General features: G+C 57.7%; 1 protein-coding gene across 1 annotated transcript; it reads right to left on the bottom strand.

Moving 5' to 3' along the window:
• Window positions 1–1,114: 1,114 nt before the first annotated feature.
• On the bottom strand, window positions 1,115–16,305 carry SLC16A5 (solute carrier family 16 member 5). Its single transcript, XM_030837610.3, has 6 exons — window positions 16,230–16,305; window positions 14,963–15,157; window positions 11,861–12,119; window positions 9,085–9,228; window positions 5,752–6,561; window positions 1,115–4,524 (listed from the first exon to the last, which is right to left on the bottom strand). Exons 3-6 carry the CDS (start codon window positions 12,057–12,059, stop codon window positions 4,277–4,279), a joined length of 1,401 nt encoding a protein of 466 aa, XP_030693470.1. The 5' UTR covers window positions 12,060–12,119; window positions 14,963–15,157; window positions 16,230–16,305; the 3' UTR covers window positions 1,115–4,276.
• Window positions 16,306–18,142: the final 1,837 nt, after the last annotated feature.

The following is an 18,142-nucleotide window of genomic DNA, read 5'->3' as shown; positions in this document are numbered from 1 at the left end:
CGAGGAGGGTGAGGGGCGGGGCTGTCACTGAGCTCCCTGGGCTTGCTTCAAGCAAGTTCTTCTGCTGGTGCTTAGGCCGGGAGCTTCAAGCCTCTTGTCTCAGGCAGGTGGCGATCCGCATCGTGATGGAAGCGGTCATGGAAGGTTGCGGATGCGTTGAGGAGCTCCTCTAGGGCCCTTAGGAGCTCAGAGGTGCCGGAGCGCCTGTGTGGGGGGCTGTCGGGGCAGAAGCACCTCCAGATGCCCCTGCACTTGACGGAGGGGTGCAGTTCCCCCACACACACCAAGGGCCCCCAGGAACGCAAGTGTCGGCTCCCTGTGTCCCCCACGCGGGTCCTTTTGAAACGGAGCAGGACCCTATGGTCCTTGCCCCCCATGTCCTCAGCCTGCCTTTTCTCTGTGGAAAAACTTTAGCCAAAGAATAAGTTTAATCAGAAGTGAAAAAATGCAGAAATAGAGGAAAACAAAGGAGACCAGATAATAATAGTTTAGTCCTTAAGCATAGTCAAGGACCTTTAGTTCGTCCTTAAGTTCTATAGATAACATTCTGAGCTGTATCCTGTGAGCTGTTTTGCAGCTACTGAAGCCCCCACCAGGTGGAGGAGGATGACTACATGATGGCCAAATTGAAGCCATGACATAAGCTGCTCCACTTCACACAATTCCTAGAACTGGCCTCAAAGAAATGGGAACAAACCCTGGAACTAAAGATTAACCGTACTTAAAACGACCAAGATGACGCTGATCAGACCACATTACTGGTTTCAAGCTGACTGTCAGAACTGACTATGCTGTTCTGCTCCCTCCCTCCGCCTATATAACCCTGAAACTCCCTTTTAAAAGCCCCTGTCCCCTGAACAGCAATCGGGAGTTCTCGGACAGGACTCCATCCTCTCCCCGGTTGCCAGCCTCTGAAGCAACCTTTCCTTTCCTACCAACACTAGTCTCTCAAGAATTGGCTTTGTGGGCTTCCCTGGTGGCGCAGTGGTTGAGAGTCCGCCTGCCGATACAGGGGAAACGGGTTCGTGCCCCGGTCCGGGAAGATCCCGCATGCCGCGGAGCGGCTGGGCCCGTGAGCCATGGCCGCTGAGCCTGCGCGTCCGGAGCCTGTGCTCCAAAAAAGAATTGGCTTTCGAGCGGCGAGCAGCCGGACCTGGGTTCGGTAACACTTTGACACTACCTTCTCGTCTGCTTTTCCCAAAAGCCAGGCGACGACTTCCCCGGCAGTCCAGTGGTTGACTCCGCGCTCCCAATGGAGGGGTCATGGGTTCTATCCCTGGTCTGGGAACTAAGATCCTGCATGCCGCCTGGCGCGGCCAAAATGAAAAGCCGGGCAAGCCTGGTACCCTCTGCTTCCCAATCCTGAGCTGAGTCTGCCACCTCTGGCTGGAAGGCATTTTATCAGCCAGGTGGCAGAGAGCACCAGGGGCAGCACCGTCGGGCCCTAGAAGGAGCCCAGCTGTACCGCTTGGGCGGTTTTCTGATGCTGAAGCCCTTCCGCCCACTTCCTTCTCGGGGCTTCTCAGGAAGGGGGCTTGCGACCCAGACCTCATAGGCACAGGGGACAGAGCACCAGGGAGGAAGGTGGTCCTCCCAGACTCCAGTTGTGCTTGAAAACGTGGGGATGAAAGGGGCTTGGGCTGCGAGCTTCTTGAGGGCAAGGGCCATGCTCCTTTTGCCCTGGGCCTGGCATGAGGGCAGAGTGGCTGCCACACTCCAGCCTACCACAGCCCCGTTGAGAGCAGCCTCCACCTCCGTGGTGGGCTCAGGTCCCTGTGATCAGCCCCTGCCCTGTGCACACACCCCTGGGGCAGGAGTTATGACCATAGTCTGGGTGCTTGGGTACCCTGGCTGCTTCTTGCAGGACAGTGGCCCCAGGCCCCTCACCAGGCCCTTCACATTCAGAGGGGAGCTGATTCGACTTGGGGAAGTATATCTCAGCACGAGGTGGCCAGAGGGCTTCTCTGCTTCTGTCTGGACAGAGCAGTAAAGGCCTGGGACCAGGAGCTCAGAGCTTGGGGACAGGATGGAAGGGAGCTCCTGGTCAGGATCTGCTCTAGACCCTCTCTAGAGGAATCCCAGGATCAGCTAAGTGTGGGTTCTGGAATCAGATGGGCCACCCCAGCCTCCCTCATTTGTCCCCTCCTAAGGCTTCAGAGGCCCTCATCTCTGGGAAGAATTCTTCATCCTTGGTTTTGTGCTGAGGGCAGCGACCAGGTCTTAACTCCTCTCTGCCAGTTCCTGACACACAGTAGATGCTCAATAATATTTGCTGAAGGAATTCTGCCCAGAGATTATCACCACGCTTGCCCAGGGGGCAGAGGAGGTCAAAGTTTCCTATGCTAAATGTTTACTAGTATCTTTTTTCCTTGAAAGAAATCAGTTTTCAGGAAGTGGGCCTAAAAGGGGATACACACTTCAAAGGCTTGTGGCTACTAGCACCAAAAAGTATTCATCTACCTACCAGCCCCAAATCTTCTTTTCTGCTCAGTTAAGATGGAGAAGGTGGCAGGACCTGGTAAATGTGTCCAGCTGTGGATTCCCCCTTCAGTGTACAAGCTATGGATGGTGCCCAAGTACAGGACAGGATGGAGGGGCAGGGAGGCAATGCGGGGTCTTCAGGATCAGACTTTTCAAACTGGAAGAGACTTTAACTTATCTAGGCCAACCTCCTCCTTTTTCAAGGCCCAGAGATGGTCCAGAGTCACACAGCAAATTATGGCGGAGTCAAACGTGAATTCAGGTCTCTATTCCAGCCCAGAGCCCTTTGCTTCACCTCCGTACTACCTCTTTTGGCCAGAAGGGGGCACTCATGAGTCCTGGGAAAGACAACATCCCCAAGGATGCTGACTCACGCCAGTTGGACTCGTGCAGGAGGAAGGCTGGAGTCGGGTCATAAAAAGAAAAGCAATTCTCCTGATAAGGGTTTCTTGTTGAAACCTGGTTGAGCTTGAATCAACAAACAAGGTCCTTGGTGGGAGTAGCCCTAAAGGGGGATGGGGGAAAACTTACTCCAGGCCTCTTTTCTAGCTTCGTTAGTTCACAGGGTTTATAACCCGCTGCAGAAAGTGTTTCTGTGTGTATTCAAACAAACTCTGTTTTTCCTTTCACTCAGTTGGTACACTGTTGGGACAAGCCTGGGCTGATGACAGCCAGTCCCCAGGTGATGATCTCAGGGAAGGCACCAGCAAAAAGAGTACGTGGCGGCCGGCCGGTCTGGGGGAGAAGCTCTGACTTCCAGGCCAGACGCACAGGCCAGTGGGGAGCAGGGGTGGCCTGGCAGCTGGCCCAGCCAGCCACTTATCCCAGGGTTGACACCTCTGACACAGCAGGGAGAAAAGGCTGACAGGAGAGGGGAGTGAAAGGGCTTCTGCTGCAAAAGCAGCTCCGTTTCCACAGAGGTCCTGGGGCCCTGCCTAGCAATCCTTCCGCCCCTGGTCTGATGTGTGGCTCTCCCGCTCCCCCCAGCACTGATCTTCCCAGCCAAGATACAGGATGGGGCAGAGGAGGGAGGAGACCCTGGAGCAGGCCCTGCTGAGTGTGCAGGGGGCCCTCAGACTTCACTGATTCTAGGACCCAAGCCAGGGGCTCCCCTCCAGTTCTCTGTACTGTCGCCAGGACGGGTGCTCCACCTGGCATTTAATCTGTCCAAATCCTGCATCCAGGCCAACGCTCAGCCTGGCCCTCCACCACTGCAACACATTCTCTTCCAAAGCCCTTCTTCCCAAGGTTCCAGGTAGCATGAGGTCCAGCAACCTGTGCTGGGGGCAGCCCTGCGGGCAAGGGCTGGGCCACCTGGGAAGAAGGGGGGCAGGAGAGACTCGGAGGAGGGTTGAGCTCTTCGGAGCTGTCTAGAGGGTGAAGGACAAAGAGATCACATGGGAGGCACCCAGGCCGGACTTGAGGGTCCAGTGTGTTGAGCTGTAGCAGCAGCGCAGGCAGCCAGCTGAGCCAAGCCGGCCGTGACAGACCTGAGCTGGGCGCAGACCCACCTTCCTGGGCCCCGGGTACTCTGATGCCCCAGCAAAAAAGTCAGGAGGATCTGCTCCTGGATTCTGCTGGTTAGAAGGAACCCTGAGCCTCTGGAGGTCAGCCTCTAAGGTCCCCACTCCTGGCTGAGTCCCGACGTGCAGAACCCAGATGGCCTTTGGTTCAGGCTTTCTGGGCAGCCCTTCACCCCAGCCTCTGGCGAAGTCGCTGGACATTCCTGGGCTGAGGCAGGCCTCACTGACTTCAGGACTCAGATGCCGGTCACACATGTGAGTGACCCCGGGCCTCAGACGCTGGTCACATACATGATCTCCACGCGCAGCCGCTTCTTGGGACCGTCTGTGTCCTCCAGAGTGAGGCCCTGCTCTGGGGCAGCCTCTGTTACAGCTCCTTGCACCTCAGCCTGCGGGCCCTGCCTCTCAATCTTCCCCAGGGCCCAGAAACTGCCACCCATGAAGAGGGCGGCTGAGATGAGGAAGAAACTTGACATGTAGAAAACATAGCTGAAGTTGCTGGTGGTGTCTAGGAGGAGTCCTAGGGGACAGAGAGCAAGTTAGGCCACTGCCCTTGGCTACCAGGCCTCCCGCCCACGCCCCCTCACCCCTGCGAAACTGTGTACTCTGTGAGAGCAGGGATTTTATTGTTGTCTCTCCTGCATCCCCAGCACGAGGAACCGTGGTTGGCACCTAGTGGGAACTCGTTAGGTATTTGTTGAATGAAAGGAAAGGAAACACTAAAACAGCCCCAGTCCGGGCAGGAAGAGCCCTTGGGCGGCCAGACGAGCACTTAGGGGCATGTTTCCTTTACCCTTGGTGGCAGGAAGCCAAGGACTCAAGGGCCAGTGGCGTCTGGGATATCTGCTCAGCCCTACCCCAGGCCCGCCACGCCTCCTCCTGGATTGCTCTCCCCGCTCATCGGCTTGGAGAACGCCCTTGGAAACTGGGACTTCCAATGCCACACTTGGGAGGTATATAGTCCCTGTTGTCTGACTATAATAACCGTGCTGTCTGTTGACTGCCCCCCAGCACCACGGGCTTCACAAACCTTCCCTTTTACTCTGAATGTCACACGCTCAGCCGCCCAGCAAGTCCACTCCTGTGGGTCCCTGCTTCCGTATCTGTTCGTTTCCCTCCCGGCACAAATCACCATTATGATCACAAAGGGGCCTCTTTGCTCTAATCCCCGACTCCTCCACCAGAAGGTAAGCCCTGAGAGGTGGGGACTAGTTCTCTGTCTTCAGCCCTGCCCACCCCGTGACTGGCACAGGTGTAGGGATGGGTGTGGCAGGTGTTCTCGTCTGCATTTTGCAGATGACACTATGGCTCAGAGAAGGAAAATGACTTGCCCGGGCCCCACAGGCAGAGGATGTTACGAACAGCAGACATGTGCATAGCACTTACCGTGTGCCAGGTTCTCTACTAAGCTCTTTGCTATATGACACTTGTGATCCCCACAACAAGCCTGTGAGGTAGATTCTACTGTCATCCCCACTTTACTGATAAGAAGCCAGAGGTACAGAGGGGAAGACAAAGGACTGAGATAAGTCTGGTATGAAAATCCTTATTTTTCACTCTTCATACCCTGAGTGCCAGCTGCGGAACAGGCTACAGCCAGTCCCCTGAGGTGCTTGAGAAAATCACAGATTCCAAGCCGCTAACCCTGAGATGCTGGAGGGGGCCCAAGTCTCCAGACTGTTCCTATTTGCACCCCCCCATGCCCTGCCCAGGCCACCCCTGGCTGCCCTCCCTCCCAGGGCCTCACCAGCCAGTGGCGGGGAGATGAGGATGGAGATGCTCTCCAGGACGGTGAAGAGGCCCAGGGCGCTGGAGAACCGGTCCATGGGGACAATGTCCATGAGGACCTGGAAAAGGAGAGCACCAATGCCGCTCATGGACACGCTGTACACCAGGCAGTAGGCCACCAGCACCCGGAAGTCGGCCGACGCCGCGCACGCCAGGTTGGTGAGCCCGTTGAGCAGGGCCGCCAGGCTGAACAGGTACTTGCGGTGACTGGCGAAGTCCCGCCGGCCTGCCACCAGCCCAGCCATGGGCCGCAGAAAGATGTTGCTAAAGCCAATGATGGAGATGAGAAGGGCCGCCCTGTGTTCGTCCACCCCGTGCCAAATGGCATAGGGCACCAGGAAGACGTGGGGCAGCGGGAAGCCCACAATCATCCAGGCGACCCCCAGGGTGTAAACGCGGTAGCCCACGTTGTGCCGCAGGACATCGAAGGCCAGGTGGCGCCGGATGGCCCGACCGCATGCTGCCGGGCAGCCGCGTGCGGGTCTCTTGGAAGGTGGAGGGAGGCCGTCTCTGGTGTCAGGGGTCACACGGGCAGGCACGGGCCTCAGGATGGCCCCACACACACAGCAGTGGAGGAGAACCCCGCCGAAGATGAGGAAGCTGCCTCTCCAGCCCAGGTCCTCCAGGAGATAGCGGGAGAGCAGCGGCCAGAGCATGATGCCCAGGGAGACGCCCGCCGAGGCCAGCGCGTTGGCCAGCACCCGCCAGCGGGTGAAGTACAATCCCAGCACAGTGATGCTTGACTGAAAGCTGAAGCACATGCCCAGGCCTGCGGAAGGAGAGGGGAGGACCAGCTCCAGGGCGCACCCAGTGCAGGGAGCCTGGGGTCAGGTCCCAGGTCTGTTCTCCTTCCGTTCCAGCGCAGACCCACTTCCAGGTCCCCAGGGATTTAAGATGGAATCAGCCTACCTCACCACCTCCCTAGAAGCATCCCACCCCTCAGATCTGCCCTCTCAAGGCTGCCAGGGGCACACCTGTTCCCGCTGGCACAGCACCAGGGGGATTTTCAAAACCCTAAATCAGGTTAAGTCTCTCTGCTGCTTAACACCTTCCAAATATTTCCCATCACACCTAGAAGAAAAGCCAGAGTATTTACTCTGCCCTGGAAGGCTCTGCACGGTCTGGCCCCTGGCCACCCCTTGGGTGCCATCTCAGGCCACTCTCCCTGACACTCGCCACGATCAAGCCCCATCAGTCTCTTTCTCTTCCTCTGGACATTAAGCTGCCCACCTACTCGGACATTTGCAGTTGCCATTCCCTCTGCCTGGAATATGCTTCCCTCAGACTTTCCTCTCCTGACTCAGCTTGGATGCCACCTCCCCCCTGCCACTCCATGCACAGCTGAACATGCTGGAGAGAAAGTTCGCAACCACGCTGTGACCACTGGCCTCAGGCGGGCCCTCGGGCCACCCACGGTGCCACTGTAGTTCCCTCGACCATTTACTGTCCCCGCTCTTAGACGACCACCAGGCCTTCCTCCTCTGAGCACCCCGACACCTCCCTCCCGCACTGCCAGCTGACCACCTACCTTCCCGTCTGTGACAATGGACAGTCCGTGCTCCCAGTCAAGGGCAACCCTCCACTTCTGCCCTGCATCCTGTCTACTTGAAGGCACACCCCTCCAGCAATTTCTCTCTCCTGCGGCATCCATTATCCCCTCTTTACTAGATCATTCTCCCTCATTGTTATTTCTCCCGTTAAAACAAAACTCTTGACAACAGTCTCTTCTGGGTACTGTCCATTTCTCTGCTCTCCCCTTATATCAAAATTTCTTGGAAATACTGTTTATCTCCACTGTCTCCAGTTTCCTTCCTCCTCTTCTTTCTCTCTTGTTTTTTTTTTTTTTTTGGCCGTGCCACGTGGCTTGTGGGATCCCAATTCCCCGACCAGGGATCGAACCTGGGCCACGGCAGTGAAAGCCCAGAATCCTAACTACTAGACCACCTGGGAACGCCCCTATTGTTCTCTTTTGAACCTGTTCCAATCAGACTTTCATCCTTACCTCTGCTCCAGGATTCCTCTTATCAAAGCCGCCAACCTCCACTTTGCAAAGCCAAAGATGGAGTCTGATCCCCACTCGGTCTGATCCATCAGTGGCTTGACAGTCGATCACTCCCTCCTACTTGCGCACTTTCCTCACTTCCTTTCTCAAGAAACCCCACTCCCTCTCTGTCACTTCTTCCTGCCCAGGCCGCTAACCACTGGAGTGTCCGTGTCCTGGGCCTCAGGCCTCAGTCCTTTACATCCATCCTCCCTTGTTCCCTTAGTGACAGCAGGGTGATACCTCATCTCGAGACTTGAGTATGAGCCATCTCAGGATTCCCCAGCTGCCCGCTCCAGCTCAGGCCTGTTCCCTGAACTCCAGACCGGATGTGTCCAAACCTGAGCTTCCCATCCTCCCGAGAACCTGCTCCTCCCCTAGTTTCCCACTGTAGTTAGTGGCTACTGCATTCTTCCATTCTCCCCTTGGTATCACCCTTCTTGGGTCTTGGGTCATCTTGGCCCCTTCTCCGCACCTCACATGCAGTCCTGAACACAACCACGTCCCATCACCCCAATCATACCACCCTGGTTGAAGGTACCACCACCTCCTGGCTGGGTGGTGACCACGCCCCTGCCTGTTCTCTGCTCCCAGCCCAGCCCCCTATGGTGTATTCTCAACACCGCAGCCAGAGCAGTGCTCAGTGCTTCACAAACAGCGGCTGGATGACGTCCCTCTGCCCGAACCCCTCACATGGCCTCCCATCTCACTACACAGCCTTTTAGGAACTAAACCTGTTCCTGGTCCCCCCACCCCCCGACCCCTTTGACCCTTCATTCACGCCCCTCCACCCCACCGGCCTCCACGCTGCTCCTCGAGCACTTCTGGGCCTTTGCTTTTGCTGTTCCTGCTGCCTGGAATGCTCTTCCCCTGCCGGCAGCCTCCCTCATCTCCTTCTGCCCAAATGCCACCTTCTCTGCAAGGCCTTTCCCGACCGCCCTGCTGAAGCCAGCAACCTCCCCCAACCCTGCTTCACCTTCCGCACTGGCTGCTTTAGTTACTCTACCTCTTTACTTGTTTAATCTCTACCCACCCCCAGCCGAGCCGGGACACTATCACATCTGCTGTCCTGTCTTCGTCATGATCAGATATGATCCTTCTTACTCCTCTGTTCATTGTCCCTCTCCCTCATGTGACTGCAGGCGGCCCCAGAAGATGCGGTGCCTCGCCTGCCCTGTTCACTGTGCCTGGCCCTTTTCAATCTTGCACCCAGTAGCTACCCAGCAATTCTCGACATGGAATGACAGTCACCTGTGATGAAGCCTGCCGTGAGGTAGAGCTGGCCGAGGGTGCAGCAGAAGGAGCCGGCCACCATGCCCAGGCTGGCCAGCACGCCGCCCAGCATCACCGTCGCTCTGCAGCCGAAGCGCCCCACCAGGATGCTGCACAAGGGTCCTGTGCGGAGGAGGCAGCCGGCAGGTGGCAGCGAAATGGCGAGGTCAGAGGGAGGGGGACAGTGGGCTTGGGAGGGGGTTCCAGCAGGAACTAGCAGGTGGCTTAACGGGCACAGCCCCGGAACATACAGACCTGGGTTCTGAGCCCCGCCCTGCCACAGACTGGCGACGGGCCAAGCAACGCCAATCCCTCTCTGTGCTGCAGTTTCCTCCCCCAGAGACTGAGGGGTCAGGCTGGGTGATGTCTGGCCAGCTGTGAGGTGAGGTGCTGCAAATATTCCATTTGACCCTGACAAGGATCCCCGGAGGTACAGACTGAGGCCGTTCACTGCACTGACCTGAAGCCGCTTCTGTCCAGGTGAAATGGGATTGGCTTGTGACCTGGGTGGACACCCCTCATGGGGGTCTGTCTTGGTGGGCGAGGGTCCCAGGGCAGTTAGATCATGGTGAGCGCCGCCTCCAGCCCCTGCTCCCCCTTACCCCATCCTCAGGAAGACTGGCCACAGCCCTCCCACCATCCTTCAACCTGTCCAGGGTGGGCAGCCTGGGGCCCTGGGCCACCCTTCACCCGCTGGCTCTGGCCTCTGGGGCACTCTGGAGAAACGCAGGTGGGGTACCCTCTCCCCCCAACCCCCTCCAGCCATCACCAAAGTCTTGCACCCAGAAGTTTAGCTCCTGGTAGAGAGGGGCCTGTTCTCCCTCACCCACCCCCACCCTGAGCTGCTTTCTCACCAGTGCAGACCCAGAGTAGAAGCCAGTCCTGGCCGCCTGCTCTCGTCACCTCACAGGGCCCCATTCACCAAGTACCCTGCCCCCGAGTACACACAGCAGAGTTTCCCCAGAGTTGCTCTCCCAGAGAGCAGCCAAAGGGACAAGGAAAGTGTGTGTGTGCACTCGGTGTGTGTCTGCGTGTTTGGCGTGGAGAGAGGATGTGTGGGTGTGAGCCAGTACGAGTATGGGAGCGAACATGGGAAGTGAGAGGTCCGTTCTCAGAGGTAATCAAGGAGAGGTAGCCATAGAGGGAGAGGCAAGGCTTTGAAGTGGACATGACTGCTGACTCACACATCTCTCCCACCTCATACTCTGGCCTGACTTTGGAAAGGTGACACTGGGGAAAGCCCTGCGTCATCGAGTTGGGAGTGAGGGGCCGGGATGTGTGCCAGCTCAGCCGAGACAGCCGAGGGCGCTGGGTGGGGCGCTGGGAAGCAAGGTGTTTCTGCTTCCACCCTGAACTCACCCTGCAACACCGGCAAGGCCTTGTACTTTGTGCTTGCTTTCCTCACCTCTAAAACGTGTGGGGGTGAGAGGTACTTAGGATCAAGGACACTTTCAAGTTTAAAATTTCCATGATACTCTGAATGAGCGTGGGCTAAAGGGGTGTGTGTGTGTGTGTGTGTGTGTGTGTGACACAGAGAGACAGACAGGAGTCCCGGGCCCACTGAGATGCTGGCACATCTGCTAGGCATGAGTCTGAAGCTGGTAGGGGAGTGAGGTCCCCAGCGAATGCCTGGCTCCCAGCCCCTGGCCCAGACCCCTCTCTGGCTGCAGGGAAGGAACTGTCTGAGATTCCCACTACTGCTCAACCTTGCTGACAAAAAGGTTATGCGGTCTGGGCCAGGCCTGGCCTTGCTCCTTGCCAGGCAGCGTGTTCAGGGGTCACTGCAGTGAGGGTGGCTTCTATCCCAGTCTGACTTCCCTCCCCATTCGAGGGAAGGACCTGGAATAACAAGCAGGCTGCTGGTGCCAGGTGGAGGTCAGGGCAGGAGGTAAGCAGGGAGATGGATCAGCTGAGACAGGCAAACACACCCGTGGGGAGAGCCCGGCGGGCTGTGAGGTCCAGCTCTCGCTGACCAGGCCCCTCTGCGGGAACTGCCTGTGGAGCTCTCCCTGGAGATCTTCCAGGAGCCCAAGGCTATTGTGGAGGACCCTCCCGCGCAGCCCCTGCCCTTCCCTTTCCCTGGGGTCAGGGTGAGGTACTCACATCCCTGGGGGAGCCCTCCCTCCGTCTCCCCAGCCCTTGCAACACCCCCTCTGCTTCCTGGTGAAAGATGGGCTCTTGCCCTGCCCCCCTCCTGCTCCTGGTGTCTTCATTGAGCCCTCCTTCCCATCCTGAAGCCCTGATGAGGGTCTCCGGAATACTAATAACTCACAGCTGCTTCCACTGCCCTAGCTCTCGGACCTGGCCGGGACCTCATGTGACCTTCTCTGCAATCCTGTGTGGGAGGTGGGCAGGATGGGATACTGGGTGTTACTCCCATATTGCAGAGGAAGAAACTGAGGTTCCGAGAGGTCACCCAGCAGGACCCCAAGCCGCTCCTCCTCCAGTCTGTGCTTGAGTGCCCGGCACGCCTGCAGTCTGGATCCATCCTCCCACTGTCATCAAGGGGACCGGCTTTACCTCTCAGGGGCCTCTCCATCCTCTGCCCCTCCCCAGCCCAGTCCAGCCCAGCCCCCCCAGACTCCAGGCAGGGGAGCTGGCCCTGTTGAAATCAGAGGAGGTCTTAGGGATACACAGCACAGGGCAAAACCTGTGGCCTCAGAGAGAGGGACCCAGGAGGCCAGGGAGGTTGTGGCTTCCTCCCCAACCCAGGCTCTTTTTCATCCCTCCCTCCATCCCTCCCCTGGCTGCTCACCCCCTGCATGGAGCATGGCTGTCAGGATGGACGGGAACCAGGAGGTCTCGCTGTTGCTGGCCTGGAACTCACGCTGCAGTTCAGTGAAGAAGATGCCGATGCATGTGGGGAAGCCCAGGGTGAGGCCCTGGGTCACCACAGAGGCCAGGAGCACCATCCAGGCCCAGCAGCCCTCCGAACACTCCAGGGCCTGGGGCATCCTCGGCTCCAAGTGCTGCCGCCACAGCCTCGCGGCCACTGCTCCTACTGCCCGGGCCGCCTGGGGAAGGGACAGAATGGAGCTGCCAGCCCTCCCTTGGCCCACCCGCCACCTTCCCTGAGTGCTTGAAACCGTCCCTTCCTCTTGCCCCAGCACCAGGTATCACAGAGGGGCACCGCCCCCTGGGAGGTGGCCAGAGGCCCATGCGCTGGCCTTGGCATCTCCTTTCACCTGCTTCCCAGAGCAAGCCTGGAGGGAGGGACAGGAGGGGCAAGCAGGTGAGCCATAAGTCAGACAAGGCAGGTGGGTGGAATTCTTTCTGGTTGTTACATCACTTAGTGGTCGGCAGGTGGGACCTCCCAGCCAGCCTTGGCCCGACCGCACACACCACGTGGCACGCACTCGACAGTCGCTTCCAGAATGGAGCAGGCGTCTGAACCAGCCTAGCCCCGACGGCGCACAGGCGCACACGGATACCTTCCGAACATTCATAACCAGGCTTCCTGCTCACAAACACGGGCTTTCGCGATGCCACATCAACAGCCAGGTTCCCTGTCAGTGCTGCTGTGACGGCTGAGGTTCCCTGTCAGTGCTGCTGTGACGGCTGAGGTGAGCAAGACAGGGCTGGGGTCCCCCAGGAGCGCACACAGAACAGCTACACGAGGGCTTACGTAGACACACACACAGAGGGTTTCCCTGGTGGCGCAGTGGTTAAGAATCCGCCTGCCAATGCAGGGGACACGGGTTCGAGCCCTGGTCCGGGAGGATCCCACGTGCTGCGGAGCAACTAAGCCTGTGCGCCACAACTACTGAGCCTGCGCTCTAGCGCCCGCGCGCCACAACTACTGAAGTCCGCGCACCGAGAGCCCGTGTTCTGCAACAAGAGAAGCCACCGCAATGAGAAGCCTGCGCACCGCAATGAAGAGTAGCTCCCGCTCGCCGCAACTAGAGAAAGCCCGTGTGCAGCAACAAAGACCCAACGCAGCCAAAAAAAAAGAAAAAAAAAAAATACACACGCAGACACACACCACGCAGACAGGCAGAGAGAAACACATGGAACCACCCAGGAACACAGATTTATGTGCAGACACACACTTACATAGACACATACAGAAAAGTCTAGAGACACACAGACACACACAGTCACACATACAGATGCGCACAGACATATACAGAGACACACAGACATACACTTACGCAGATACACACTTAAAGAGACAAACTCAGACAAGCCTAGAGACATACAATCAAATGCACACAGACAGACACATGCTACACAGACGTAAGGACACACACAAACTCACAGGGTTGCACGCTCTGCAGACAGATACACACACCCTCACATCTTTGATTCAGTCCCACCTCGGTTCCTCGCCACCACCCAGGCCACTCCCCCCATCACAGAAGCTGCCTTAACCAGGCTGCAAAGCCCCAGCCCCCTCCCCAGATGTCGAGCCCTTTTCCAGTCCCCTCCATCCTGGCTCTCCAAAGAGCCAAAGGGTCCCAGGAGCTCCTGTTCCCAAGCCTCCCTCCTTTTAGCCCCAGGCCCGGAAGATCCATGGAAACTCAGGAAACTACCAGAAATATGAAACCCCCTTCCTGCCAAGCCCAGCACCCCACCCCTCCCCCCCACCCCAGGGCCCAGGAGCTTTAACACAGCACCTAAGCCGGACCCACCCTAACTGCCTCCTTCACGGGCTCCAATCCCTTCTCCAGCCACAAGGCCTCTTCCCTCCCCAGAGGACCCCCAGGGGCCCTGCCAAGGGGAGCAGCCCATTCATCCCTAGCCCCGGAGAGTGTGGGACGTGTGTGTGTGTGTGGGGGGGGGGGGGGGGTGGGGACCTCGAGTCCTGTGTGTGGGCTGGGAGCACCTCCTGCCCTCCTAGCTCCTGCACATGACACTAGCCCTAGAGATCCCCCAGCTCCGATTCTCCTGGCTCAGCCCCATGCTCGGGGCAAACCTCAGACACAGGCTCCTCCGGCAAACTGGCTCTCGCCCCTTCCAGGATTTCTGTTCCCTTGGCAAACGAAAAGGCCACTGGTGCCACCTGATCCTCTCTGTGAATGTCAAGTCTCCCCACCCTGCTCTACTGCTCACCCCCCTCCCCACGCATCCCGGCCCCTCGGTCCTCCCAGACCTGCCACCTTCCCCCTCCTCCCAGAAGGGCCGCCAGCCTTCCCTCCACCACCCTCACTTCCTCCCGCTGCCCCCCATGGCGCCCCACCCCAGCACTCCCCAGCCCCTCCCTGCTCTGGTCCCCTCTCCTTCCGCCCTTGTCCGGCCCCTCTGTGGAGAGGTCTCCCCTCTATGGAGAGGTCTCTTTCATGCCCTTAGTCCAGGACTCTGACCTTCGCTCTGCACTTACCTTCCCTCTGAACCTTTCAATGGAGCTAGTTTCTCCTCCCTCCAGGCCCCCCAGACAATCAGAGTCCAGGAAACCCTAAGCACCTTTGTTCTCTCTTTGCCCTGGCCTCCCTCTGGGAGCTGTCTTGAAGACTTTGGCCTTCCACAAGGAGGCTATCTCCTCCCATACACCCCCAATTCCCGGGTCACACACATAGCTTTTCTGTCCCCCAGCCCCTCCCTCAGCAAGCTGGTTCCCCCTCCGGCTGCAGAGATTCCAAAATCCTCAGCCAGAGAGAAGTCCTGTTGGTCCTTCAAGATTCAACTCCAGCAGCACCTCCAGGAAGCTACCCTGACCCTTACCCCAGGCTAGGCTAGGCCCTTTCCCGTACTTCTCTCTGTAATAGCAGTTCTCACACCACATTGGAGTGGGTCCTTCCCTTGTTTATCACTGTCGCCCCCCTCCTCCTCCCCACCTTCCATACCACGAGCAGGACCTGTTCACAGCCCCGCACCCAGCCTCCACCTGAGCACAAAATGTAACATTAATGTGACCCACCTGTGTTCTCCAGGGGGCAGGCAAGCCCAGGAACAAGGGTGACCTGGTTTCCCAGCAGGTAGGTCCATTCCAGAAGACTCGAGCAGAGCGGAGCAGAGCAGAGATGGGGGCTCCGGCTCCACCTCTGCCCCAGCAGAGAAGTGGTCTTCCCTTGGTACTGGGAGCCAGGAGTCACAATCACTGCCTGGTGCGTGGCTGGGGCAAAGGAGGGAAACGCGGCTGGAGACACTTCACTCTCCCTTCCCGGGACTGGAGGCGAGCAGCTTTCCGCAGGAGCTGCCGACCTCAGCCCTCAGGGGTCCCCCACCCTGAGTGAGACCATCTTCATGCCCAGGTGGCCTGAAGCCGGGTTTGTGGGCAGGGCAGAAGTTCACATGACGCCTCTTGTCCTTCTCCCGTCACACACAGTCCCTGGGCTGATTTTCAGGGCTTCTCATCTGATGACAGAGGCCTAGCTAGGCCCTCAGAATCCAGTCCCAGCCCCTCTGAGCTTGCAGGTACCGGCAAAAGGGTGAGCGGATGCTCTCACACAGGGCTTTGGGGTTAGGCGCCGCCCCCTCTCCCTCTGCCCCCTTCCCGCAGTGGGAGAGCTGGTGAGAGGAAAACAAGGAATCACCAGCTTCACCAGCAGCGGAAGGATGGCCAGACCCTGCAGACCCCCTCTCTCCCCAGGCCCCACATCAGGCAGGATCCCGGGCCTGAAGCCCAGGACACAGGACAGGCAGCAGTGCGGGTTCCTGCAGGACAGGAGAGCAGCAAGAACCAGCCTGAGCTTGGGGTTGACAAGCCCGCACATCCCTGCACCTGGCAGGGGCCGGCTGGCGCCAGCCACGCTCCTCCCTTCTGTGCCTCCAAAGGTGCCCCGCCATCCGGGCAGGGGCAGGCTGACCACAGCCTGGAAGGGGGATGGGATAGGCAGCAGGAACTTCCTGACCTCTTGTCACCCTGGCTCAGTCCCTGCTGTCGGGATCTAGTTTCCTTCCACTCGGCTTCCCACCCACCTCGAGATGGATCTCCTCTGGGTGGGGCTTCTGGACGTCCAGGCGGCGTCCCCGTGGAGATTTCAGCCCAGGCCTTGGCTGGTGCCTGTCCCCTCACCCCTCAGGCCATCGCAGGCTGGGGCGGCCCAGGACCCGGGCAAGAGGCTTTTCTGGATCCTCTCCCCCCACAGGCGGGAAGGGGCCCCGGAGGCCCACGGCGGGGCGGGCCCGCGACGGCGCTCACAGGGACCCCGGCACCCTGGGGACTGTGGGGAGAGCCCGCTCACCGGCTCGCCCGGGCCCGGCGGAGGGGCGGCTCCACTCCAGCGGAGCGCGGCTTCCTGCGGCCCGGCCCGCTTGCGGTGGAGGCGGCAGGACGCCGGGCGGCGGCGGGGACCGGAGGGGCGGGCCGCAGGGCTCCGGTGGGCGGGCCCACCTCCGCGTCTCCAGGGAGCCGGGCGGGGAGGCCTCCGGGCGAGGCGGTGGGGCGTGCCCGGTGCCCGGGGCCCGCAGCCGCTTCTGTCAACTTCGACCCCTCCTCTGAGTGGCCCCGACCCCAGCTCGGCGGGTTCATTTGCATGTCGTTAGCATGTCATTTGCGTAGCCCGCCTTCTCACTTTGCGGCTTCTCGATTTTCCCGCTCTGGGTTCTAGGGGCGCCAGGAGTGGAAGAGAGAAAGCGTGTGATAAGAGACTCCACCTCCCAGCGGCAGCGGGGTGGGAGGCCAGGGTGCAGGATTCTTTCTTTGGGGGCTTTAGCTGCCCAGGAGTCCTTCCAGTGAAAACCTAGAGCTTTGAGGGCCACATCCAGGGGAGCCCAGGAAGGCAGCTGTGCGGAGCAGACAAGAGCGTGGACCCCTCAACCCTGGGGTCAGGTCAGACGGCGCCCACCACCTCCGCGTGCGCCTCTCCCCCACCTAGCCAGCCCTTCATATGCATTGTTTAAAATGTATTCAATCAGTACAAAGTTACAGTAACCAGTACAGGCATAAGAGTAGACATAGATCGGTGGACTAGAATTGAGAATAAACCGTTACATTTACAGTCAGTAAGTGTGCTGCGACGATCCGGGGTGGGAAGAATAGTGTTTTCAGCGAACAGCGCTGGGTAGCTGCATGTAAAAGAAAGTGGTTGCGGTTGGCCTTCCACCTCACACCATTTAAAGAAAAAAGAAAAAAAAAAAACCCGATAGAAATCTAAAAACTAAAACTAAAACTAAAACTAAAACTAAATCTTACCGATAGAAATCTAAAAACTAAAACTGTGAACTTCTTTAAAAAGATTTTTGATGTGGACAATTTTTAAAGTTCTTATCGAATTTGTTACAATACTGCTTCAGTTTTATGTTTTGGTTTTTTGGCCGGGAAGCAGGTAGGATCTTAGCTCCCCCACCGGGATCAAACCTGCATCCTCTGAATTGGAAGGCAAAGTCTTAACCACTGGACCACCAGGGAAATCATTGAATTCTGTTGAAGAAAGCACAGGAGTAACTCTTCATGGACTTGGAATTAGGCAATGGATTCTTAGACACTACACCAAAAGCACAAGTGACAAAGGAAAAAACATAAATTGGATGTCACCAAAATTAAAAACTTTGGGGGAATTCCCTGGCAGTCCAGTGGTTAGGATTCCAAGCTTTCACTGCCAAGGGCCCGGGGTCAAGCCACGTGGCATGGCCCAAAAAAAAAAAAAAAAACCTAAAATCTTTTGTGCACTAAAGGACACCATCAGGAAAGTGAACAAATAACCCTCAGAATGGGAGAAAATATTTGCAAATCATATATCTGGTAAGGGACTTGTATTGAGAATATATAAAGAACTCTCACAACTCAACAGTAAAAAGACAAATTAACCCCATTAAAAATGGGCAAAGGATATGAATAGATATTTCTCCAAAGAAGATATGCAAACGGCCAACAAGCACATGACAAGATATTCAACATCATTATTCATCGGGGAAATGCAAATCAAACCCACAATGAGGTACCGCTTCCCACCCACTGGGATGGCTTAACTTCTGGATGAACGATGTAAGAGATACTCTATCAAGTTGTGAGTCCATCTTAAACATAAGACATTGTTGTGACTGTGGTTCATGTTCTTGCCAACAGTCACTGCGCTGGGTTGCCTCTTACTGGGGGCATATTCAGCTCAGCCTGAGGTTCCCTGGATACAAACTTTGGGAGGAGGGGATTAAGGTT

The sequence above is a fragment of the Globicephala melas genome, chromosome 20 (assembly GCF_963455315.2).
Source record: "Globicephala melas chromosome 20, mGloMel1.2, whole genome shotgun sequence".
NCBI lineage: Eukaryota > Metazoa > Chordata > Mammalia > Artiodactyla > Delphinidae > Globicephala > Globicephala melas.
This window is presented reverse-complemented; position numbering and strand designations above follow the sequence as displayed.